This window comes from Panthera leo, chromosome A1 (genome assembly GCF_018350215.1).
Source record: "Panthera leo isolate Ple1 chromosome A1, P.leo_Ple1_pat1.1, whole genome shotgun sequence".
Lineage (NCBI taxonomy): Eukaryota > Metazoa > Chordata > Mammalia > Carnivora > Felidae > Panthera > Panthera leo.
The window spans coordinates 85,206,569-85,234,361 of record NC_056679.1 but is presented as its reverse complement, the minus strand read 5'-3'; the positions used below and the strand labels follow the sequence as shown (position 1 = coordinate 85,234,361).

General features: G+C 37.7%; 1 protein-coding gene across 1 annotated transcript; it reads left to right on the top strand.

The window, feature by feature from the left end:
* The first annotated feature begins 1,837 nt into the window (after nucleotides 1-1,837).
* On the top strand, nucleotides 1,838-27,793 carry LOC122229617 (olfactory receptor 2M5-like). The gene is made up of 2 exons (XM_042954911.1): nucleotides 1,838-1,922; nucleotides 26,841-27,793. Exons 1-2 carry the CDS (start codon nucleotides 1,838-1,840, stop codon nucleotides 27,791-27,793), a joined length of 1,038 nt encoding a protein of 345 aa, XP_042810845.1.

The window sequence follows — 27,793 nt, the reverse complement described above, 5'->3', positions numbered from 1 at the left end:
CCTTGTTTCTTTATTGATCCTGTGTATAGATGGCCTATCCATTGATGTAAGTGGGTTATTAAATTTCCCTGCAAGTAACACATTCTTATCAATAAGATTGCTTATGTTTGTGATTAAATGTTTTGTATATTTGGTGGCTCCCGTATTTGGCACATAGACATTTATAATTGTTAGCTCTTCCTCATGGATAGACCTGTAATTATTATATAATGCCCTTCTTCATCTCTTGTTATAGCCTTTAGTGTAAAATCTAGTTTGTCTGATATATGTGTGGCCACTCCATCTTTCTTTTGACTTCCAGTAGCATGATAGATGGTTCTCCATCCCGTCACGTTCAATCTGAAGGTGTCTTCAGGTCTAAAATGAGTCTCTTGTAGACAACAACTATATCAGTCTTTTTTTTTTTTTAAATCCATTCCAATACCCTATGTCTTTTGGTTGGAGCATTTAGTCCATTTACATTCAGTGTTATTATAGAAAGATATGGGTTTAGAGTCATTGTGATATCTGTAGGTTTCATACTTGTAATGATGTCTCTGCTATTTTGTGGTCCTTGCCACATTTCACTCACAAAGTACCCTTAGGATCTCTTGTAGGGCTGGTTTAGTGGTTATGAATTCCTTCAGTCTTTGTTTGTTTGGGAAAACCTTTATCTTCCCTTCTATTATGAATGACAAACTTGCTGGATAAAGGGTTCTTATCTGCATATTTTTTCTGTTCATCACATTGAAGATTTCCAGCCATTCCTTTCTGGCCTGCCAAGTTTCAGTAGATAGGGCAGCTACCACCCTTATGTGCTACCTTTGTAAGTTAGGGCCCGTTTATCCCTAGCTGTTTTCAGAATTCTCTATTTATCCTTGTATTTTGCCAGTTTCACTATGTTATCTTGTGCAGAAGATCAATTCATGTCTGAAGGGAGTTCTGTCTGCCTTTTGGATTCCAATGCCTGTTTCCTTCCCCAGATCAGGGAAGTTCTCAGGTATGTTTTGTTCAAGTATACCTTCAGCCCCTTTCTCTCTCTCTTTTTTGTCTGGAATTCCTATGATAGGGATATTGTTCTGTTTGAGTGTATCACTTAGTTCTCTAATTCTCCCCTCATACTCCTGGATTTTTTTAGCTCTCTTTTTCTCAGCTTCCTCTTTTTCCATAATTTTATCTTCTAATTCATCTATCATCAACTCTGCCTCTTAAATCTGTGCTATGGGCACCTCCATTTTATTTTGCACCTCATTTATAGCATTTTTAAGTTCCTCATGACTATTTCTTAGTCCCTTGATCTCTGTAGCAATAGATTCTCTGTTGTCCTCTATGCTTTTTTGAAGCCCAGTGATTAATTTTATGACTATTATTCTAAATTCTTATTCTGTTATATTGCTTAAATTGGTTTTGATCAATTCGTTAGCTGTCACTACTTCTTGGAGTTTCTTTTGAGAATTCTTCCATTTTGTCATTTTGGGTAATCCCTGTGGTATTTCCAAATTGAAGGGCACTTCCCCTGTGCTGTCTGGAGAAACTTGTGTTGGTGGGCAGGGCCACAGTGAGACCCGATGTCTTCCCCCAGCCCACAGCTGGGGCCACAGTCAAACTAGTTTGTACCTTATCTTCTCCTCTCCTATGGGCAGGACTCACTGTGGAGTGGTGTGGACCCTATCTGGGCTGCTTGAACACTACCAGGCTTGTGATGCTGCTTCTATGGGATCTGCCAAAGGCATATTTGCCAGGGTGTATCCACAAGGTGCACAGGGGTGGGAGGGGTAGGCTTAACTAGCTTTGCCATGTGTGGTCTCCTGAGGGAGGGGCCCTGCAGCACTGGGAGGGAAGCAGACCCATCGGTGAGATGGATCCACAGAAGCACAGTGTTGGACCTTTGTGCGGTGCGAGCAAGTTTTGTGATGGGAACTGGTTCCCTTTGGCATTTCTGGGTAATGGGAGAGAGTAATGGTGTTTGCCAGTGCCTTTGTTCCCCTGCTGAGCTCTGTCCTTCAGGGACTCAACCCGTCTCCCTCCCAGCATCCTTTCACCCTTCCCACTCTCGAGAGCAGAGCTGTTGACTTTTAACATTCCAGATGTTAAGTCCCACTAGCTGTCAGAACTCACAGAGTTTCACCCCTCTGCTTTTGCAAGCCAGAGTTCAGGGGCTCTGCCTTGCCCAGTCGGCTGCCCCTGCACCTCCCTGGCTCCCTCCCGCCAGTCCGTGTAGCACACACCGCCTATCCACCCTTCCTACCCTCTTCCATGGACCTCTTTTCTATGCTTCCCTGGGAGAGTCCATTCTGTTAGTCTTCTGGCAGTTTTCTGGGTTATTTAGGCAGATGTGGGTGGAATCTAAGCAATCAGCAGGACGAGGTGAGCCCAGCGTCCTTCTAGGCCACCATCTTCCCATCCTCTCACTTTCAATCCTCAGGTATCTTTTGGTCTAAAATGAGTTTCTTATAGGAAGCTTATAGATCTCTCCCTCTCTCTCTCTCTCTCTCTCTCTCTCTGTCACACACACACTCTCTCCATTTTGACATCCCATATCTTTGGATTGGAGCATTTAGTTTATATACATTCAGGACAATTTTCATAGATACATATTTATTATCTCATTACTTAATTTGTTACTGTCTTGGAGATTTTCTATGTTCCTGACTTGTTTTTGTCTTTTTTTTTTTTTTTTTTGGTCTTTCCTTTCCACTCAAAGCACCCCTTTAATATTTCATGTAGGTCTGGTTTAAAGGTCACAAACTCTTTTAATTTTTGTTTCTTTGTTGGTTGTTTGTTTTGTTTTTGACTGGGAAACTCTTTTTCTTTCCATTCTGTATAATAGCCTTTCTGGACAGAGTATTCTTGGTTACAGATTTTTTCCCATTTGCCCATTGATATATCATGCCACTCCCTTCTAGCTTGCCAAGTTTCTGTTTAGAAATCTCCAGTTAGCCTTTTTGGTCTTCATTTGTAAATTAATGGCTTATTTTCTCTTAGTACTTTTAAGAATTCTTCTTTATCAGTATATTTTGCAAACGTGATTACAATATGGCTTGGTGTTTTGCTTCTTTTATTGATTTTGATGGGAGTCTCTGTGCCTCCTGGATTTGAATGTCTGTTTCCTTCCTTGGATTAGGGAAGTTTTTACTTATGACTTCCTCAAATAACTTTTTTCCCCCTTTTCTTTCTCTTTTTCTTCTATGTCTCTTAAAATACAAATGTTACATTTGATGTAGTCACTTAGTTCACTAAGTCTGTTCTTGTGTTCCATTCTTCTTCTTTCTCTCTTTTGTTCAGCTTCATTATTTTCCATTATTTTATAATCTATATCCTTTATTTTTTCATCTGCTTTTCCCATCCTGTGTTCATTGAATCCAGTCAGGTTTGAATCTCATTTATTGCAGTTTTTGTTTCTCACTGATTTTTTTTTTTAACTCTGCAGTAAGGGCCTCCTTGAAATCTTCCATTCTTTTCTCAAGCCCAGCTAGCATCCTTAGTATTGTTGCTTTAAATTTTCCATTAGGCACATTGCTTATATCTCTTTCTATTATATCCATGGATGTGAAATGTTCTTGTTCTTTCTTAAGAGATAAATTTTACTGTCTTGGCATTTTGTCTAGGTCTTTATGTTCTTATGTGTGTTAGGAAAGCCTGTTATATTTTGTTCTCATGAAAATAATGGGTTTATGAAGAAGAGGTCATATAGTGTCCCAGGCTTGGCACTTCAGGGAGTGTCTCTGATGTGTGCTGGGTGTACTATGCTGGTGTGTTTTGGCTGCTCTGTCTTTCAGTCCAGCAATCTACAGAGGCCCTCCTTGCCTACAGTGCACAGTGTTTTCTCTTTGGCTAGAGTGTGTTGAGTTTTAACTAGGTGTTCTCTGGTCTGCTTGTTAAATGAGATATAATGTTACTTCCAATAAAATTGAAGCCTTGCAGAATTCTCTGGTTGGGAGACTTGGTGTGGGTGTGGTTTCTAATGGTCTTCTGCAGAAGTGGCCCACCTGTCCTTCTGAGGAAATTTGAACATGAAAGGCACTATTGGCAGAGTACAGAGGTATGGGATCTGGTGTAAGCTGATTATGCAGTGTGTGTCAGAGTTGTGGTACCAAGGTTATCTTGAGATGTGGGTGAGAGAAATGTTTCCAGTCATCTGCTTTGTTCCCAGAGTGGGTTCTTCATGCTTATCACTCTCAGGAAAGCACCCCACGGAAAGCAAACATCCTGTGTGTCCAAGGCACCCCCAAATCACTCCCTTCATGCTGTCTTCCTCCAGGCTGTTGTCCTGCCTTTTCTCCAGGAGTACTGCAACACTCCCCATGCTTTATCCCAGCAAAGCCAACTGACTTCAAAACTCCAGGATCTAGGGATTTGGTGTGTGGAGGGGCCTGTGCAGACCTCCTGGGGAGGCTCTCACCGACCTGAGACTACACTGAACCTTGACCAAGAAGGGAAGTCTCACCAGAATTCAGGGACATGGGACTCGGACTAAGCAGTCTAGGCAGCCAGAGTGGGAGTTGCACTGCCCCTATAAGGTGGTTTTACATTTATGCTGAGGGATGGGGGAGAAAAATGGCACTGGAAAGCTTTGTTGTCCCTCGAGAGGAGTCTCTGTGAATGTTACCTTTCACAGATGTGTTCCAAGAAGATCCAATAATGTCCACGTGTGTGTCTCAGGCTTTCTTCAGATCACAACTGCTTCCAGGTTGTCTGCCTTCTCTCCAGAAGCAGGGCCATACCCTCATGGCTTTATCTCAGTCAAGGCTGCTGAACCTTAAAACTCCAGTCATTAAGCCCCATTGGTTGCAAAAACTTGCAAAAGTTAACTTCTCTAATTTTTTCAGCCAATGACTGGGAAGTGTTCTCATTATGTGTTCTGTATGATCATGTCTCTCTCATCTTTCTTTAGATCAAGCCCCCCCCCTTCTGTAGCACTATGATTCATATCTCCCCCAAACTTTTTTTGCACTTCCTACCTTCATCAATGTGGTCTCTTCTCTCCCCCTAGCTGTGGGGTTTGTTCTGTCAGTCCGAAGGTTTATTTCTTGGATATTCAGAATGATTTGATAATTATCTAGTTGTGTTCAAGGGACAAGACAAGGCTAGGGTCTTCCTGCTACACTACTTAGTTTCCCCAATATCACTGAATTTTATAACTCCTGGAGTTAGAACCCACCAAATTTTAAAGCTTTTGGAGTTAAGCTTTGTTGATTTTCAAAACCAGACATCATGGGAATGAATTTTACCTGTGAAGGTCCCAGTTTCCAGGGGCTTCAGGTGTGGGTCTTATTCTTTCACATCTCTATGCTTGTGATGTCACTTTTGTTTTTGGTTAGTTGGGCTTGAGTTTAATTTACAACCACATCTCTTCCTCTTTTACACTCTTCAATTGGCCTTCTCTCTCTCTCTTTTTTAAGTTTATGTTTTATTTATTTTGACAGACAAAGAAAGCATTTGGGAGAGTGGCAGAGAAAAAAGGAGGAGACATAATCCCAAGCAGGTTCCACATTGTCAGCACATAGCCTGTTGAGGGGCTCAAACTCATGAACTGTGAGTTCATGACAGGAGCCAAAAAACAAGAGTAGGGCATTTAACTGACCAAGCCACCCAGGCAATCCCATCTGGCCTTCTCTATTTAATTAACTGTGGATGATCTATTTTGATAGTCTTCAGATTGTTTTCAGAGTTCATTGGATAGGTGCATTTGTTGCCTCATTATGTCTGTGGGTTTCTCCTAATCTGTCATCTTCCATCAAATCTCTCTAGGAATGTTTAAACTTGAAATAGAAACAAGCTTAAAAACCATAGTAATGCATGTTAATTTAATATTCACTGGTTAAGATAAATCTATAGACAAGTATAGACTACTGTAATACTATAACAGTGGTGTGAAATTCATTTTTAAATTTACTATAAAATTTAATTAAAAAAAGTAATAATAAGAAGAATAACTGAAAGCATGTTATTGGATACACAATATAAAAATATGTAAATTGTGACATCAATAATATAAAGTGTAGAAATGAGTCAAATTATAGTTTTAATTTGCAATTAAAGTAAGTTGCTATCAACTTAAAACAGATAGTTATAACTATATAAAGTTTTACTTAAGTTTTATGATAACCATGAAGAAAGTATCTCTAGAACATACACAATATAACAAGAAAACAAATCAGTGCATCATTTCCCAGAATCAACAAATTATAAAAGAAGGCAGCAAGAGAGAAAAAGAGAGACAAATTATCTAAAAGACAGATGAAAAACACTTAAAAAATGACAATAACAATTTCATAGATATTAATGATTATTTTAAACCAAATAGATTAAACTCTCCAATGAAAAGGCAGAATGACTCAAAGTATTAAAATAAAAAATAAAATAGGATATGCTGTCTACAAGACACACATAGGCTGAAATTAAGTGATGGCAAAAGATATTTGTACAAATGATAACCAAAGGAGAGCAATGATGTGTATTTATACTAGACATCATAAACTTTATTTGAAGAAACTGACATGAAATGAAAAAAAGGTCATTATGTAATAATAATAAGTTCATGAGGAAGATATAAACATTATAAATATGTTTCCACCTAAAATAGGAGCATCTAATGTATAAGTAAACATTGACTTGAAGGAGAAATAAATAACAAAACAAGCAATAGGAAAATTAAGTATCTCATTTTTAATAATGGATAGAAGAACCAAGAGAAAAATTAGTAAGGAAACAGAAGATTTTAACATACTATAGGAAAAAAAAAATAAGCCTAGTAGATGTATACAAGTAATTATTCCCAAAAGCAGTAGAACATACATTTCTCATAAGTGTTTATGGAACACTTTAAAGGATATATCATGTTTTAAGTGACAAGAAAAACAACATTCTTTAAAACTATGAGAATATTGAAATCATACCAAGTATATTTTCCAAACACGGTGATGTAGCTAGATCAATAACAGACAGGAAACAAAAAATATATATATATACAAATAAAATAACACACTTCTGAACAAGTGAGTCAAAGAAGAAATCAAAATTGAAGTTAGTAAATGACAACAACAAAAAAAAACAAAAACAAGGAAAACATGAGACACCAAAAGTTACATGATGCAACAATAGCAGTACAAAGATGGAATTTTATTAATCTTACATTAAAAAAATATTTCAAATAAGCTAAACTTACAGCTGAAAGGTTTAGAAAAGTAGAAAAAAATAAGGCCAAAGCTATAGAAAGAAGGGGACAATATGATTAAAGCAGAAAAGAACAAAATGAAAACTGAAATACAATAGAAAAACATTAATGAAACTAAAAGTTGGCTTTTTGAAAAGATAAACAAAATTGGAAAGCCCTTAGTTAAACTAGGTATGAAAAAGATGACTCCAATTATTAAAATTATAAATGAAAGACACTACAACTGATGCCACAGTGATACAAAGAATTTTAAGAGATTACTATAAATGATTACAAGCCAACATATAGGGTAATTTAAAAGAAATGGATACATTTCTGGAAACAAGAAATCTACCAAGAATCAAGAGAAAGTGGAAAATTTGCACAGGCTAATAACGAGTGAGAAGATTGGCCCAATAATTTAAAATCTCCCAACATAACAAAGCCCAGAACCAGATGGCTTCACTGGTCACTTTTCCCAAGTATTTAAAGAAGAATTAATAGCAGTCCATCTCAAAGTTTTCTAAGAAATAGAATAAAGGGGACACTTCCAAATTTAGATTAAAAGTTCATCATTAATCACATATAAAAGCCAAACAAAGACACTACAACAAAAGAAAACTACAGATCAATATTCTTGATTAATATAGACATAAGAATCCTCAACAAAACACTAGCAAACTCAATGTAACAGTACGTTAAAAGGAACATACACCATGAACAGCTCACTTGGGATATTTACTACTGCAGTGCATGAATGGTTCAACATATCCAAGTCAATTAATTCCATCAGTTAAGAACCCAAATCAACCAATTAACATATGTTAAACGAATAAAGAATAAAAATAATTACATCATCTCAATAAATGCAGAAAAATTATTTGACAAAATTCAATACCCTTTCATGATAAAAACTCATCAATTTAGGAATAGAAAAAAAAAATATCTCACCAAAATATAGGTGATATGTAAAAAGTCCACAGTGAACATCATACTTAATGGTGAAAAACTTTTCCTTTAATATCAGGAACTACTCTCCCTGTCAAATAATAATAATAATAATTTTTTAAAAAGGGGCACCTGGGTGGCTCAGTTGGTTAAGCTTCTGACTTTTGATTTTGGCTCAGGTCATGATCTCACAGTCGTGACCTTGAACCCTGAATGGTACTTTGTGCTGGGCATAGAACCTGCTTGATTCTCTTTCTCCCACTCTCTCTGCCCGTCCCCAACTCACACCCTGTCTCTGTCTCTCTCAAAATGAATGAATGAATGAATAAATAAAAATAAAATAAATAAAATAAGATCAGGAACTAGGAAAAGAAAATGCTCACTCTCACTACCTCTATTCAATATAGGTCTGCAAGTTTTAGACCAGGCAGTTAGTCAAGAAATGGAATAAATAATAGGGGCGCCTGGGTGGCTTGGCCGGTTAAGCATCCGACTTTGGCTCAGGTCATGATCTCACGGTCTGTGAGTTCGAGCCCCGCATCAGGCTCTGTGCTGACAGCTCAGAGGCTGGAGCCTGTTTCAGATTCTGTGTCTCCCTCTCTCTCTGCCCCTCCCCTATTCATGCTCTGTCTCTGTCTCAAAAATAAATAAACGTTAAAAAAAAAGAAACAGAATAATACTCATTCGAATCAGAAGAGAAGTTATTTCTGGTTGTAACTGACAATATATTATATGTGCAAAGCTTTAAAAAACATTAAAAATGAAATAGAGTAAAAAAATAAGCAAATTTTCAGATTGAAATATCAAAACTTAAAACTCTGTTTCTAAAACTAACAAGTTATACAAAAAGGAAATTAAGGAGGAGGGGCCAACATGATGGAGAAGTAGGAGAATCCGACGTTCCCTCATCTCTCAAAGTAGTGTTGAGACCAAAGGAGTTTGAACTGTAAGAGTCCAAAAAGCAAAGTGACAGAGTCACTTCCAAGGACCCACTGGGACAACCTGACAGGCCACCTATGGGTGGGTGATTGTGAACTGAGAGAGATCAAACAAATGGAGGGGAGGGACTCCTTCTACAGAGAGACAAAGGGAAGAGAAAGAGAGGCTGGGGAATATAGGACTGTATCTGGACAAGAGAAAAACCAATGACCAATAAGGAGAAAGATCGAATCTCTAACTGCAGTGCTTTCTCTGGACTCAGCCTGGCTGCCCTGTTCACATACCTGGAGAGGTGGGGAGCCAGCCCCAGGCTCAGTAACTAGCTCAGAGGTGCAGTCCACAGTAGGAGAAAGCGATCCCCTCCCTGGAGTGTTGTGGGAAGAAGGTATATATCAGCTCAAAGGAGTGAAACTTCCTGAACCGGGGCAGACAGAGTGGTAACCTTAAAGACATCAGAGTTGAAGTCCCAGCGGAGTGCCAGCGACACATGGGAGTCAGCAGAGTGGGATAAGCCACACATTCTCTGTACTGTGAGGCTGTGGGGCATCTCTTACTCAGAACCAGGATGCACGGAGTGGGAATCTCTAAGACATCAGGGTTTAAATCCAAGCCAAGCACCAGGGAGGCATGGGAGTCAGAAGAGGGGGGCAAATTGCCTCGTTTACACCCATGGCACAGTGAGGACAGCTTGAACAGAGTGGTTTAGGACACCTGGTCTATGGAGGAGAGACAGGGTTGTCACCATTTTTCTCCCCATCACCAACAAGGTGGGGTGTCAGGGAATGGACAAAGGACCCACAGTGGAGGCAGTACCCACCTACACCAAACCATGCCCCTCCACACTTGGTAACTGCATATCTTCAAGAGCAGGATTGACGCTGAGAAATTAGCCCCTTCTCCAGACCAGCGCTGTTACATAGCCTGACTTAATTCTTGGACAATTCTTATTGTATAGATACATTCTTCCTTACTTTTCTCCTTATCTCTTCCCTCCTCTTGTCTGGTTACTCGGATTGTTGTTGTTGTTGTTGTTGTTGTTGTTTAATTTTTATTTATTTATTTATTTTTTTAATATATGAAATTTACTGTCAAATTGGTTTCCATACAACACCCAGTGCTCATCCCAAAAGGTGCCCTCCTCAATACCCATCACCCACCCTCCCCTCCCTCCCACCCCCCCATCAACCGTCACTTTGTTCTCAGTTTTTAACAGTCTCTTAGGCTTTGGCTCTCTCCCACTCTAACCTCTTTTTTTTTTTTTTCCTTCCCCTCCCCCATGGGTTTCTGTTACGTTTCTCAGGATCCACATAAGAGTGAAACCATATGGTATCTGTCTTTCTCTGTATGCCTTATTTCACTTAGCATCACACTCTCCAGTTCCATCCTCGTTGCTACAAAAGGCCATATTTCATTCTTTCTCATTGCCACATAGTATTCCATTGTGTATATAAACCACAATTTCTTTATCCATTCATCAGTTGATGGACATTTAGGCTCTTTCCATAATTTGGCTATTGTTGAGAGTGCTGCTATAAACATTGGGGTACAAGTGCCCCTATGCATCAGTACTCCTGTATCCCTTGGATAAATTCCTAGCAGTGCTATTGCTGGGTCATAGGGTAGGTCTATCTTTAATTTTCTGAGGAAAATTGCTTTCCAGACTGCTCTCCAGAGCGGCTGCACCAATTTCTGAGCAATTTCTGAGGAATATTGCTTTCCACATTGCTTTCCAGAGCGGCTGCACCAATTTGCATTCCCACCAACAGTGCAAGAGGGTTCCCATTTCTCCACATCCTCTCCAGCATCTATAGTCTCCTGATTTGTTCATTTTGGCCACTTTGACTGGCGTGAGGTGATATCTGAGTGTGGTTTTGATTTGTATTTCCCTGATATGGAGCGACGTTGAACATCTTTTCATGTGCCTGTTGGCCATCCGGATGTCTTCTTTAGAGAAGTGTCTATTCATGTTTCTGCCCATTTCTTCACTGGGTTATTTGTTTTTTGGGTGTGGAGTTTGGTGAGCTCTTTATAGATTTTGGATACTAGCCCTTTGTCCGATATGTCATTTGCAAATATCTTTTCCCATTCCGTTGGTTGCCTTTTAGTTTTGTTGGTTGTTTCCTTTGCTGTGCAGAAGCTTTTTATCTTCATAAGGTCCCAGCAATTCACTTTTGCTTTTAATTCCCTTGCCTTTGGGGATGTGTCGAGTAAGAGATTGCTACAGCTGAGGTCAGAGAGGTCTTTTCCTGCTTTCTCCTCTAGGGTTTTGATGGTTTCCTGTCTCACATTCAGGTCCTTTATCCATTTTGAGTTTATTTTTGTGAATGGTGTGAGAAAATGGTCTAGTTTCAACTTTCTGCATGTGGCTGTCCAGTTCTCCCAGCACCATTTGTTAAAGAGACTGTCTTTTTTCCATTGGATGTTCTTTCCTGCTTTGTCAAAGATGAGTTGGCCATACGTTTGTGGGTCTAGTTCTGGGGTTTCTATTCTATTCCATTGGTCTATGTGTCTGTTTTTGTGCCAATACCATGCTGTCTTGATGATGACAGCTTTGTAGTAGAGGCTAAAGTCTGGGATTGTGATGCCTCCTGCTTTGGTCTTCTTCTCCAAAATTACTTTGACTATTCGGGGCCTTTTGTGGTTCCATATGAATTTTAGGATGGCTTGTTCTAGTTTCGAGAAGAATGCTGGTGCAATTGTGATTGGGATTGCATTGAATGTGTAGATAGCTTTGGGTAGTATTGACATTTTGACAATATTTATTCTTCCAATCCATGAGCAGGGAATGTCTTTCCATTTCTTTAAATCTTCTTCAATTACCTTCATAAGCTTTCTATAGTTTCAGCATACAGATCTTTTACATCTTTGGTTAGATTCATTCCTAGGTATTTTATGCTTCTTGGTGCAATTGTGAATGGGATCAGTTTCTTTATTTGTCTTTCTGTTGCTTCATTGTTAGTGTATAAGAATGCAACTGATTTCTGTACATTGATTTTGTATCCTGCAACCTTGCTGAATTCATGTATCAGTTCTAGCAGTCTTTTGGTGGAGTCTATCGGATTTTCCATGTATAATATCATGACATCTGCAAAAAGCGAAAGCTTGACTTCATCTTTGCCAATTTTCATGCCTTTGATTTCCTTTTGTTGTCTGATTGCTGATGCTAGAACTTCCAGCACTATGTTAAACAACAGCGGTGAGAGTGGGCATCCCTGTCGTGTTCCTGATCTCAAGGAAAAAGCTCAGTTTTTCCCGTTGAGGATGATGTTAGCTGTGGGCTTTTCATAAATGGCTTTTATGATCTTTAAGTGTGTTCCTTCTATCCCGACTTTCTCAAGGGTTTTTATTAAGAAAGGGTGCTGGATTTTGTCAAAGGCCTTTTCTGCATCGATTGACAGGATCATATGGTTCTTCTCTTTTTTTTTTTTTTTTGTTAATGTGATGTATCACATTGATCGATTTGCGAATGTTGAACCAGCCCCGCATCCCAGGAATGAATCCCACTTGATCATGATGAATAATTCTTTTTATATGCCGTTGAATTCGATTTGCTAGTATCTTATTGAGAATTTTTGCATCCATATTCATCAGGGATATTGGCCTGTAGTTCCCTTTTTTTACTGGGTCTCTGTCTGGTTTAGGAATCCAAGTAATACTGGCTTCATAGAATGAGTCTGGAAGTTTTCCTTCCCTTTCTATTTCTTGGAATAGCTTGAGAAGGATAGGTATTATCTCTGCTTTAAATGTCTGGTAGAACTCCCCTGAGAAGCCATCTGGTCCTGGACTCTTATTTGTTGGGAGATTTTTGATAACCGATTCAATTTCTTCACTGGTTATGGGTCTGTTCAAGCTTTCTATTTCCTCCTGATGGAGTTTTGGAAGAGTGTGGGTGTTTAGGAATTTGTCCATTTCTTCCAAGTTGTCCAATTTGTTGGCATATAATTTTTCATAGTATTCCCTGATAATTGTTTGTATCTCTGAGGGATTAGTTGTAATAATTCCATTTTCATTCATGATTTTATCTATTTGGGTCATCTCCCTTTCCTTTTTGAGAAGCCTGGCTAGAGGTTTGTCAATTTTGTTTATTTTTTCAAAAAACCAACTCTTGGTTTCGTTGATCTGCTCTACCGTTTTTTTAGATTCTATATTGTTTATTTCTGCTCTGATCTTTATGATTTCTCTTCTTCTGCTGGGTTTAGGCTGCCTTTGCTGTTCTGCTTCTATTTCCTTTAGGTGTGCTGTTAGATTTTGTATTTGGGATTTTTCTTGTTTCTTGAGATAGGCCTGGATTGCAATGTATTTTCCTCTCAGGACTGCCTTCGCTGCGTCCCAAAGCATTTGGATTGTTGTATTTTCATTTTCGTTTGTTTCCATATATTTTTTAATTTCTTCTCTAATTGCCTGGTTGATCCACTCATTCGTTAGTAGGGTGTTCTTTAACCTCCATGCTTTTGGAGGTTTTCCAGACTTTTTCCTGTGGTTGATTTCAAGCTTCATAGCATTGTGGTCTGAAAGTCTGCATGGTATAATTTCAATTCTTGTAAACCTATGAAGGGCTGTTTTGTGACCCAGTATATGATCTATCTTGGAGAATGTTCCATGTGCACTCGAGAAGAAAGTATATTCTGTTGCTTTGGGATGCAGAGTTCTAAATATATCTGTCAAGTCTATCTGATCCAAGGTATCATTCAGGGCCCTTGTTTATTTATTGATTGTGTGTCTAGATGACCTATCCATTTCTGTAAGTGGGGTGTTAAAGTCCCCTGCAATTACCACATTCTTATCAATAAGGTTGCTTATGTTTATGAGTAATTGTTTTATATATTTGGGGGCTCCTGTATTCGGTGCATAGACATTTATAATTGTTAACTCTTCCTGATGGATAGACCCTATAATTATTATATAATGTCCTTCCTCATCTCTTGTTACAGCCTTTAATGTAAAGTATAGTTTGTCTGATATAAGTATGGCTACTCCAGATTTCTTTTGGCTTCCAGTAGCATGATAAATAGTTCTCCATCCCCTCACTCTCAATCTAAAGGTGTCCTCAGATCTAAAATGAGTCTCTTGTAGACAGCAAATAGACGGGTCTAGTTTTTTTATCCATTCTGATACCCTATGTCTTTTGGTTGGCACATTTAATCCATTTACATTCAGTGTTATTATAGAAAGATACGGGTTTAGAGTCATTGTGATGTCTGTATGTTTTATGCTTGTAGTGATGTCTCTGGTACTTTGTCTCACAGGGTCCCCCTTAGGATCTCTTGTAGGGCTGGTTTAGTGGTGACAAATTCCTTCAGTTTTTGTTTGTTTGGGAAGACCTTTATCTCTCCTTCTATTCTTAATGACAGACTTGCTGGATAAAGGATTCTCGGCTGCATATTTTTTCTCTTTAGCACACTGAAGATATCGTGCCAAGCCTTTCTGGCCTGCCAAGTTTCAAAAGAGAGATCAGTCATGAGTCTTATAGGTCTCCCTTTATATGTGAGGGCACATTTATCCCTTGCTGCTTTCAGAGTTTTCTCTTTATCCTTGTATTTTGTCAGTTTCACTATGATATGTCGTGCAGAAGATCAATTCAAGTTACATCTGAAGGGAGTTCTCTGTGCCTCTTGGATTTCAATGCCTTTTTCCTTCCCCAGCTCAGGGAAGTTATCAGCTATAATTTCTTTAAGTACCCCTTCAGCACCTTTTCCTCTCTCTTCCTCCTCTGGGATACCAATTATGCGTATATTATTTCTTTTTAGTGTATCACTTAGTTCTCTAATTTTCCCCTCATACTCCTGGATTTTTTTATCTCTCTTTCTCTCAGCTTCCTCTTTTTCCATAACTTTACCTTCTAGTTCACCTATTCTCTCCTCTGCCTCTTCAATCCGAGCTGTCGTCGTTTCCATTTTGTTTTGCATTTCGTTTAAAGCGCTTTTCAGCTCCTCGTGACTGTTCCTTAGTCCCTTGATCTCTGTAGCAAGAGATTCTCTGCTGTCCTCTATACTGTTTTCAAGCCCAGTGATTAATTTTATGACTATTATTCTAAATTCACTTTCTGTTATATTATTTAAATCCTTTTTGATCAGTTCATTAGCTGTTGTTATTTCCTGGAGATTCTTCTGAGGGGAATTCTTCCGTTTGGTCATTTTGGATAGTCCCTGGAGTGGTGAGGACCTGCAGGGCACTTCCCCTGTGCTGTGTTGTATAACTGGAGTTGGTGGGCGGGGCCGCAGTCAGACTTGATGTCTGCCCCCAGCCCACCACTGGGGCCACAGTCAGACTGGTGTGTGCCTTCTCTTCCCCTCTCCTAGGGGCGGGGTTCCCTGTGGGTTGGTGTGGCCCATATGGGCTACTTGCACACTGCCAGGCTTGTGGTGCTGGGGATCTGAGGTATTAGCTGGGGTGGGTAGGCAAGGTGCATGGGGGCCGGAGGGGCAGGCTTAGCTCGCTTCTCCTTAGGTGATCCACTTCAGGAGGGGCCCTGTGGCAGCAAGGTGATCCACTTCAGGAGGGGCCCTGTGGCAGCGAGGGAGTCAGATCCGCTGCCGGAGGTTTGGCTCCGCAGGAGCACAGATTTGGGTGTTTTCAAGGAGTGAGCAAGTTTCCTCGCAGGAACTGGTTCTCTTTGGGATTTTGGCTGGGGGATGGGCGGGGGAGATGGCTCTGGCAAGCGCCTTTGTTCCCCACCAAACTGAGCTCTGTTTTCCAGGGGCGCAGCAGCTCTCCCTCCCTTTGTCCTCCAGCCTTCCCACTTTCTGAGCAGAGCTGTTAACTTATGACCTCCCAGACGCTAAGTCGCACTTGCTGTGGGAACACAGTCCGTCAGGCCCCTCAGCTTTAGCCAGCCAGACTCGGGGGCTCTGCTTGGCCGGCGAGCCACCCCTCCACCCCGGCTCCTTCCTGCCAGTCCGTGGAGCGCGCACCGACTCACCTCCCTTCCTACCCTCTTCCGTGGGCCTCTCGTCTGCGCTTGGCTCCGGAGACTCTGTTCTGCTAATCCTCTGGCGGTTTTCTGGGTTATTTAGGCAGGTGTAGGTGGAATCTAAGTGATCAGCAGGACGCACGGTGAGCCCAGCGTCCTCCTATGCCGCCATCTTCCCTCTCTCCTCTGTTGGTTTGTTTAAACAGACATATTTAATCCATTCTCTTGATACATGTTCTACACCTCCTTCTTTATTCTCCTTTCTCTTTCTCTGGAATAAGCCATATAGTTTCTCGGTCTGGTCAATTTTTATTTTATTTTATTTTCCCCTGCCCCTGTCATTTCTCTCTTTGTATAGGATAAGGCCTCTTCCATCAGCACTGCATCATCAATGTTGTTTGCTTATAGCTAGTGTTTCTGTTTTTTTTTTTTAATGTTTGTTTCTGTGTGTGTGTGTGTTTGTGTATGCTTTTTTATTTTCTGTTTTTTGTTTGTTTGTTTTCCTATCCAGGGCTACTTCAATGAACAAATCAAAGCACATCTGGTGGAGGGACCAAAACATCACTATGAGTAGGGAGATAAAGTAATCAAAGTCAAAATAACAGAGATCAAGTAACACTCTCCAAAATCACCTCCTGTAGGGCCAGTCCCTGGACAGTGTATGGACCCTCTTTAATATAGTAGTGCTTGCAGGTGCAAAGCACATAACAAGCTTTTAAAACACATAAGGGACAGACGACTAGCCAAAATTATTAAAAGGAAGAATTTTCCTAAAGAGAAATTCCAGGAAGAAATGACAGCTAAAGAATTGATCAAAACAGATACAAATAATATATCATTAAAGTCCCCTGTAATTACCACATTTGTATCAATAAGATTGCTTATTTTTGTGATGAATCGTTTTATATATTTGGGTTCTCCCAAATTAGGTCCACAAACATTTATAATTGTTAGCTTTTCTTAATGGATAGACCCCGTAATTATGATATAGTTCTCTTCTTCATCTCCTGTTACAACCTTTAAAATCTAGTTTGTCTTATACAAATATGGCTACTCAAGCTTTCTTTTGACTTTCAATAGCATGATATATGGTTCTCCATCCCCTCACTTTCAATCTGAAGGTGTCCTCATGTCTAAAATGGGTCCCTTGTAGACAGCAAATACATGGGTCTTATTTCTTTTATTATTCATTCTGTTACCCTATGTATTTTGATTGAAGCATACAGTCCATTTACATTCAGTGCTATTATTGAAAGATATGAGTTTAGAGTCATTGTGTTATCCGTAGGATAGATTGTGATAAATGCATTTTCATTAGTGATTTTATCTATGGGATCTCTCTTTCTTTTTTAGAAGTCTGGCTAGGGGTTTATCAATTTTGTTTATTTTTGCAACAAAAAAAAAACAGCTCTTCATCTCATTGATCTGTTCTTTTTGTTTGGATTCTATATTATTTCTGCTGTGATTGTTATTATTTCTCTTCTTCTGTTGGCCTTGGGGTTTCTTTATTAATCTGCTTTTAGTTCATTTAAGGGTGCTGTTAGCTTTTCTATTTGAGATTTTTCTTGAGATACACCTGGATTGCAATGTACTTTTCTCTTATCACTGCCTTTGCTACCTCCGAAAGGGTTTGGACTGTTGTGCTTTTGTTTTCATTTGTTTCCATATATTTTTTAAATTCTTCTTTAATTGCCTGGTTGACCCATTCATTCTTTAGTTGGATGTCCTTTAACCTCTATACATTTGGAGTTTTGTAAAATTTTCTGTGGTGTTTTCAAATTTCGTAGCATGGGGATCTGAAAATGTGCATGGTATGATCTCAATTCTTTTATATTTATTGAGGGCTGTTTTGTGACCCAGTATGTGATCTATCTTGGAGAATGCTCCATGTGCACTAAAGAATAATGTGTATTCTTCTGCTTTAAGATGAAAAGTTAATATATATGTCAGGTCTATTTGGTTCAGTGTATCATTCAGGGTCATTGTTTCTTGATTGCTTTTCTGTCTAGATGATCTGTCTATTGCTGTAAGTGGAGTTTTAAAGTCCCCTGCAATTACCACATTCTTACCAATAAGATTGCTTATTTTTGTGATTAATTGTTTTATATATTTGGGTTCTCCCAAATTAGGTGCATAAACATTTATAATTGTTAGCTCTTCTTTATGGATATACCCCATAATTATGATATAATACAGCAATGGGCAGATCATCTAGACAGAAAAAGCAATCAAGAAACAAATTATATATATATATATATATATATATATATGTGTGTGTGTGTGTGTGTAAATATATACATTTAAATGTAATGGAATATTACCCTACCATCAAAAAATGAAAATTTGCCATTTACAATGACATAGATGGGGCTAGAATGTATTATACTAAGTGAACTAAGTTGATCAGATTAAAAAAATACCATATGATTTTACTCATATGCGGACTTTAAGAAACAAAACAAATAAATGTATGGTAAGGGGGGGGAGAGAAGAGAGGGAAACAAACTACAAGAGGCTGTTAATGATAGAGACCATAATGAGGGTTGATGGAGGGAGGTAAGGAGGGCATGGGCTAGATGAGTTATGGGTACAAGGAGGACACTTGGGATGAGAACTGGGTGTTGAATGTAACAGGTAAATCACTGAATTCTATGCCTGAAACCAGTATTTCACCATAAGTTAATTAAAGTTTAAATTTAATAAAAAGGAGAAAAATTGTGAGACCTAAAACTATCAAACCCCTGGAAGAAAACATAAGAGGAATCTTCATAACACTTATCTTGGGAATTATTCCTTGTATATGACAACAAAAGAAAGAAAAAAAAAAAAAAGATGAGTAAGATCACATCAAATAAGAGTGTCTGCACCAAAAGAAAATAATCAGCAAAGTACAGGGCAAGCTACAGAATGGGAGAAAATATTCTTTCAATATGTCTGATGAAACAAATTACAAATATATATTAAAAAAAAAAAACACTCCTTCAAAAAAAACAAAGAGAAAGAAAGAAAAAGAAAGAAAGAAAGAGAAAATAAAACATAAAATACTCAATAATGGGCAAGGGAGTTTTTAATTATGTTTTTAATGTTTATTTATTTTTTGAGAGAGACAGAGCATGAGCAGGGGAGGGGCAAGAGAGAGAGGGAGACACAGGACCCAAAGCAGGCTTCAGTCTCTGAGCTGTCAGCACAGAGCCTGATGTGGGTCTCAAACTCATGAACCAGGAGATCATGACTTGAGCTGAAGTCAGACACTTAACCACTAGCCACCCACGTGCCCCAAAAGTGGGCAAGGAATTTAATAAACATTTCTCTATGAGGACATAGCAACATTTATATGAAGAGGTATTCAATGTCCTTCCCTGATGCTCATCATAAGGGAAATGCAAATAAAAACCAAGAAATATTACCTCATCCCTGTTATGGTGGCCAGTTTCCAAAATAACAACAACAACAATAACAACAACAACAACAACAGAAAATAACAAATCTTGGTGAGAATTTGGATAAATTGAAACCACTGTATACTGTTGATTGGAATACAAAACGACACAGCTTCCATGTAAAACACTATGGAAATTTCTCAAAACATTAAAAATAAAACTCCCATATGATTACCAATCCTACTTCTGTGTATTTACCCAAAGCAACTTGACATCATGATCTTGTAGAAAAACATGCACTTTCATAATTGTGGAAGGTGGCATTATTCATGGTCGCTAAGAAGTAAAAACAACCTAAATGTATATCAACAGACAAATGGAAAAAGAAAATAAGGAAATTCTTTCATATATGACAATATGTATGAACCTGGAGAACATATGCAAAGTGAAATAATTGATTGACAAAAGAACAAATACTGTATAATTCCAATTATATGCAGTATCTAAAATTGTCTAACCCATATAACAGATAGCAGAATTGTGGTTGTCAGTGGCTGGAGGAAGGGAACATGATGGCTCTTCAACAGATATAAAGTTTCAATTATACAAGATGAACTAGACCTTTGCTGTACAACAGTATGCCTGAAGTTAACAATGTTGTATTTTGCACTTAGAAATTTGTTGACAGTGTAAATCTTATGTGTTCTTATTACAATGAAAGAGACCCTTTTATGAGGGTGAAAAGACAGTTATGGACTTGGAGGAAATATGTGTAAACTACACATCTGACAAAGGACTATAGCAAAAGATATAACAGACTTTTTTTTTTCTTAAAGAGAGAAAGAAGGTGCTATTAGGGAAGGGGCAGAGGGAGAGGGAGAGAATGAATCTTAAGCAGGCTCCATGCCCAGTGGGGAGCCCCATGTCAGGCTTTATCTCATGACCATGAAATCATGACCTGAGCTGAAATCAAAAGTCAAACCCTTAACTGACTGAGCTACCCAAGAGACCAATATATAACAGATTTTTAATTCAACAGTAATAATCTAATTAGAAACCAAACAAAAGACATGAACAGGCATTTTACTAAAGAAGATTCATAGATGCAAAAAAACACATGAAAAAATGTGCAACACCATTAGCCATTATACAAATGTAAATTAAAACCACAATATATACTTCACACCTACAAGAAGAACTAAAAGAATTAGTAGTGACAACAAATGATGGAAAAATGGTAGAAAATTCAGATATCTCACACATTTGTTTGAGGAATATATAATGGCATAGCCATTCTGGAATTATCATCCTTCAATTGCACTTTTGAGTATGTATCTTAGACAATAAAGACTTATGTTTACACAAGAAAACCCATAAGTACTCACAGCAGCTTTAATTCTAATGGCCAAAACTAACCTAAATTTTCTTCAACAGGTGAATAGTTAAACTGTGATACATCCATAGCATGGATTACTACTTAGCAATTAAAGTAAATTAGTGACTTATATAATGTACAACTTGAATAGATCTCAAAGGAATAATACTAGATGGGGAAAAAAAGCAAATATCATAGAGTTACACAATATATTACCCAATGCATACAACGTTACTGAAATAACAAAACTACAGAGATGGAAAACAGATTAGTGGGTCAGGGGCTACAGAAGAGGAGAGAATGAGGTAGCTGTTACTATTTAAAAAAAAGTAGCATGAGGGATTCCTGTTCTGGAATTATTTTGTATCTTGCCTATGTTGGTGGTCACACAAATTTATACATGGGGAAAAGTGCATATAGTGTACAAACATAGAAATGAATGGATATAAAACTGGTGAAATGTGAATAAAGTCAGTGGATCACATCAATTCCTGACTGTAATTGGGAGAAAGTGTGTGAAGCATAAATGGGATCATCTGTGTTATTTTTCATAACTGCATGTAAATACATATCTTAAAATTTAATGTTAAAAAACATAGTTAAGGGCTATACATAACACTTGTTATTTTTTCAAGAATGGAAAATAAAAAAAATATGATTTTTCCACAGTATGAAGCCTGTGACTTCATAGTGACATAAATGAATCACTATGAGAAGGAAGGAAAAAAAGAAGAAAGAAAAGGAGAGAAGAAAGGAAAGAACAAAGGAAGGAGGAAGGGAGGGAAGGAGGGAGTGAGGAAGGAAGGAAGGAAGGAAGGCAGGCAAAGGGAAGGAGGGAGTGAGGAAGGAAGGAAGGAAGAATGGAAAGGATAGAGGGAGTAAGGAAGAAAGAAGGGAAGAAGGAAGGGAGGAAGAAAGAGATGGAGGGAGGAAGGAAGGAAAACCAAGCTCCTGTATAGGATAATTCCAAATAATTAATGTAGATAGCCCACCCCTCAAAAAAGGTGAACATTAGCCTGCCTCCCACCTTGAATGTGAACTGCACTTAGTGCCTTGTTTTCAAAAAGTAGGACATATAACAGGGAAGGGGGGAGTAACTTTACAGTGGAGAAATCTTACAAGCACTATCAGCCAAGTGACCAAGATTAACATCATTAGTGATAAGTCATGTAGACATCATGTACCCCTAGCATGACATGACAAGAGCACTTTACATCTGCAATCTTCTTTCCCAAAACCTATAATGTTAGTCTAATGAGGAGAAAAACATCAGGCAAAAAATAATTGAGGGATGTGCTAAAAACTCCTGTCAGTACTCCTCAAAATGGTCAAGGCTTTAAAAACAAGGACTGAATCACTCTCACAGCCTAGAGGAGCCTAAGGAGACATGCTGACTAAATATAATGTGATCTCCTTAAAACAAATCTGAAAAAAGATAAGTACATTATGGAAAATGGGTGAAATCTGAATAAAGTATAGATTTTAGTTAATATTAATGTACAAATATTGGTTCTTAGTTTTACTAAAGAACCAATGTTGGTTCCATAGTAATGTATGATGTTAACAATATAGAAAACTGAATGAAGGATGTATGGAAATTCTGTACTATTTGTCAACTGCTCTATATATCTGGAACTGTTCAAAAAATAAAAAGTTTATTTTAAAATATTATTAACGTTTTAAAAGTATCTAGTTTGATGAATCATTAGATTTTCTTTTGAATCAGGGATCTATTTGGATCCATTTGTAAGAGGAAAATATATTAAAAAGTAGCGTGATAGGATTGGGTGGCCAAAAGTACTTGATTGAAGCTCAAATGTGGCCGTATTAGCAGTAACAAAGGTGACTGTAGGGTTAGTAAAGAGAGAATGAGTGTGTGGAAAGAAATAAATTCTCTCCAAACAATTTCCTCATATTCCTTTTTAAAAATTTTTAATGTTTATTTATTTTTGAGAGACAAAGCATGAGCAGGGGAGGGGCAGAGTGAGAGGGAGACACAGAATCTGAAGCAGGCTTCAGGCTGATCTGTCAGCACAGAGCCTGATGTAGGGCTCAAACTCAGGAGCCACCATGAGATCACGACCTGAGTCAAAGTGGGCGACTTAACTGACTGAGCCACCAAGGTACCCCTAGATTCTTTCATTTTAACAAGCTTGAGTGAATTCATTTTTTTCCCACTTTTAATTTAAAGCATATAGTATAGCATTCATTGAGTTAATGAAATGTAAGAATAAACCTACCAGGAATAGGAAACGAAAGGAAAACTGAGGCAAAATCCTAGGCTTTCCAGAGTTTAAAATGTTGTTATTAACTGTAAGAGCATGTTAAGAGACCAGTAACAATACAATGTAGGTAATAAGCCCAAACATATATATCGTAATTAACTAAGAAAAATATGTTGTTATCCACTGTGGACATAAAAGGAGACTTTCCTAGAGAGGTCAGACTTAAATCTGACCTTGAAGAAAATGGAAAATGTAGCTATGAAGATACGGTAAAGGAGATGATTCTAGAAAGGGGAAATAGTTTTAGAGTGATAGTTCTGGGAATACAAAGTAAGGAGAAAATAAGAGATGTTAGAAAGGAAAAAAAAATCAATAACTTGTTTAATGGTTGTATGGGATTAATGACTAAAAGACAAAGAGAATTATAAATTGGACCTCTGGGAAAATAATAGAAGTGATGACAAAAAAAAACCAAAAAAGAATCTAAGCATGTTCTAATAGATAGTTTTGAAAAACTCTATATCATGGGGAGAAGATTGCTACATTTGAATACCACAGCTCTTAATGAGAAACTGGAAGGGCTGTCATGAAGCTGCGGTGTTTGGTCTGAGAAGACATTCCACACTAAACCCCAGGGCACTGAGGAATTAGGCAGATCCCAGCTCTGCTCACAAAGCAACAGGCTGAGGAGAGACAGCTTATCAAGGCCTACAGAGTTACTTGTTTTTTTCCTACTAAAATAGTTTATGTTTTCTTCTTTAACAATACATTCAATATTAATTGGCAATAGGAATTTTGAACATTTTATATTTTCTAAGAAATTTTAATGACTGAACAAAAATTACAAGGTAAGCACCTTGATAGAGGAAGTAACTCAATTTTTCTGGATTGTGAAAATAGGTTTATGCTAACGCATATTTATCAATAGTGTTTGCAAGGCTCAACTTGGGAAATGGATAATTTGCTCAGAAATAGAACAGTGTTATTTGACTGTGACCTGGTACTTTATTTATATCATTTCTCAAGTGGACATAATAATGTCGAGCCCCCTTCTATATATTTCAACAAAATAAAATGCTGGAAAGTGCTTTAAAGCCTATAAGGGATCATGAGTCAAAATAAAGCAATAATTTCTGGTAGAAAAATGTTTGTGCTAAAAACATTTACTTGGTCCATGCACAAAATCTAGTATTCCATCCCTAAGCTGATGATGTATTTAACTCATTTTCACTGAATGCAACATGATGGATCTAAAGAGAAAAGGTGGAATGTGGCAAAGACAGTTCCTTGCATCATATATCTCATGGTTTAAGGGACAAGGCATACGTTAAAATATATAATCATAAACAATGATGAAATTTAGGTTTCAGCCCAGGCTATAATGAATAGAATTTGTAAGGAAATTTTATAATAGAATTTAGCCAAGCTTATGGATACCCAAAAGCTTCAGGAAACAGCACTTGAGCTAGGAATCAGAAACTATGTAACATGGCACTGAAGTCACAGAACCCTGCTTTGCTTTTCTGAGAAGTTAGACAACTTTGAAACATCTAGCCATTCTGAAAATTCAGTTCCTTGCCATCTGATGACTCTATATCAAGCACAGACAACCCACTGGTTACACCAAGACTCACTCCAAGGCAGGAGAAAGTAAGATTCATGATGGCAAGTTTTGTCATTATTATTATTATTACTATTATTATTTTTATCTTAAACTATCTCCATATCTAAAAGCAGGCTAACTCATCAAGTATATCAAACACCTGGTGACAGAAGGCAGGTCTGATTCGCATGTGATCAATTGATTTGAAGGCGATCAACACAGAATGCTGTAATAAAGTATGGATATATGAAAACAGATGCCTATTTCTGGCAGTACCAACCCACAGAGGCTTTCTCATTCTTCACAAGAAGTTTGAGGCTCTTAGTGTGAGCAAAGGGAGAACAGACTTGGATATTTTTGTTGTCATAATTTCTGTATCCAAAAGTCATTACTATTTTTGGTGAGCAAATCAAAATGAAGTATCTGGAAAGAAGCAGTGAATTGAAATCAAATTGCACAAGTATTAGAAAAGTAATCAATGACCTAATATTTGAACACACTGTTTCTAAGGAGAGGGTACTGGGTGGATGTGGGCAACAGATTCTTTTAGTCCTTTTTGTAAATAACAAAGGAAACTTGGATCTCCCTCTTACAGTTGGCATACATACATACATACATACACAGCTTTCAGAAGAGGGGAGTATCCTAACAATTTAGAAATTATATTTTCAAGAATGTCATGAATGAATGTCACAGTTTTCCAAGGAGATAATAGAATAGGATATTGGAGTCTCTTATTTTACTACACGTTTCTTAGGTAGGTTTTTAAATCATGATTTAGTAAATTCTATCAAGCTTTTGTAACTAATGCAAAAGGCATATTATTTTTTAAAATTTAATCTGTTCTAATTGGTGAACTAACTTTAGAAATACTCTGATATTAATCTTGCCTTACATTAAATTCAGGTAATTATGTTTTTTTAATACACAATTAGGGTCAATTTACTCTTTTTAAAAATAATTTGGAAACTTTTTGCAAGAATACAATTTCTCTTTCTTGTACTATCATCGCCAGGTTTTTGTAATAAGGTTATAGGAGTCCCATACAAAGACTGTTATAGACTCAGCAAGAGTTGTATAGATATTTAGAGTGTTTTATAGATATCTAGAAAGAGGATTAAATAGAGCTAAGATAATCTAAAAAGGATAAAGTTAGTAAACTTGAAGGAAAGGAGGCCTATAGTTTTTCTCTGAGCCCATCAGTGGCATAACAGCTGTAGCTAGAGGTTAAAGACAGTACAAATTCTATAAGAGCAAGAATCCTATAAGCTCATATAGAAATAACTTTCTCCCTCATTAATACATAATCTGAATTTACTATAAACCATGTAAATACAATGAGTAGTTTCCCTGGATAGAAAATCAGACCAATTAGATTAAAAACTTAAATAACCATAAATGTGTGTAACACGAAGCACAGGCCTAATGATCAATTTTCTCCTAAATTATAATGTCCCCTAAGTGCCCAGAGCCAAAAGGCTTGACTAAAGTAGAAGTATTTTAAAATTTTGAAAAATCCTTCTATAAATTAAATTAACAGTGATTTTTTTTTATGGGAAAACAAAATCTATAATTTTTCCTCAAAAATATTATTGGGACATGTGGGTGGCTCAGTCAGTTAAGTGTGGGACTTTGGCTCAGGTCATGATCTCACCGTTGGTGAGTTCAAGTCCCACATCTGGCTCTCTGCTGTCAACACAGAGCCTACATTACATCCTGTGTCCCAGTCTCTGTCTCCATCCTTCCCTCTCTTTGTGCTCACTCTCTCTCTCAAAAATATACTATATATATATATATATATATATATATATATATATATATGTATATATATATATGTAATATTTTGTATGTATTTATATAATATATATTTATATTTTTATATTATATATAAATATAATTTATATTAAGGAAATCACTGAGATGAGAATGGAAATAGCATAATTTTCTAAAGTTATGAAAAATTGGAAAATGGGCAGTTGGAAATTGTGACTTATCAACACATCATCATATTTTACAATTGTAAAAAAAAACAACTACATTTATCCAAAGTTTCTTTTAATATATGAAAATAAATCTCATAAAATAAAATTAATGGAATGCATTATAATACATACACTCTGGTTTCTAGAAGTACATTAGGGCATGGATAAGTAATGTAGAAAGAAATATTAAGAACTGATTCAAGTGATCATGGATGATTATTTTCATATTTGCCATTGTTATTACAATATTATTCTTAAACTTTAATAAGAAAATGCTTCATTTCTACGATATTTAAAAAAAATCTCTTCTCTTCCTTTTTTAAATCTCCTCTCTTCCTGTTAGCATTACAGACAGCCTTGAGGAGCGGGAATGAGACAAAACCCACAGATTTCATCCTCCTGGGCTTCTTCCCTGAATTTAAATACATTTCAGCCATGGTCTCCATCATTCTCCTCATCTACATGGCAACCTTCACTGGCAACACTCTTCTGATCCTCCTCATTTGGTTGTACTCCCATCTCCACACACCCATGTACTTCCTGCTCAGTCAGCTCTCCTTAATGGACTTAACTTTGACCTCTAGCATCATCCCCAAGATGGCAGCCAACTTCTTCTCCGGATGGCGGAGCATATCATTCTTGGCTTGTGGGACTCAAATTTTCTTCTCCCTGACTGTGGCCATTGCGGAATGCATCCTTATAACACTCATGTGTTTTGATCGTTATGTAGCCATATGCGATCCTCTTCGGTACCCAGCCATTATAAATCTTAGGGTATGCTTACAGATGATTGCTATGTCTTGGGTTGGAGGGGCACTTACTTCCTTGGGCCACACGGCTTTTACCTTGCATTTTAATATCTGCAGCCCCAGAGAAATTCCCCACTTCTTCTGTGAAGTTATGGCTGTGCTTAGGATCGTCTGTGAGGATATCTCAGCCTATGAGAAGGCAGTGGTGATAACAAGCATCCTTGTTCTGCTCCTGCCCTTATCTCTCATCTTGTCTTCTTATGTTCTCATCTTCCTTGCTGTACTCCGAGTGAACTCCCCAGAAGGTAGGAACAAGGCTCTGGCCACCTGCTCCTCTCATCTCTGTGTGGTGGGTCTCTATTTTGGTCCAGGTTTGTGCATATACATGAGACCTGGTTCTGCCAAGACTCCAAAGTTAAATCAGGGTCTTTTTCTGTTTGGAACTGTCCTCACCCCTCTCCTAAACCCTCTTGCCTACAGTCTCAGGAACAAGGAAGTTCTAAGTGCACTGAAAAAGTTAATGGGGCGGTGTCAATCCTCCAGGTAA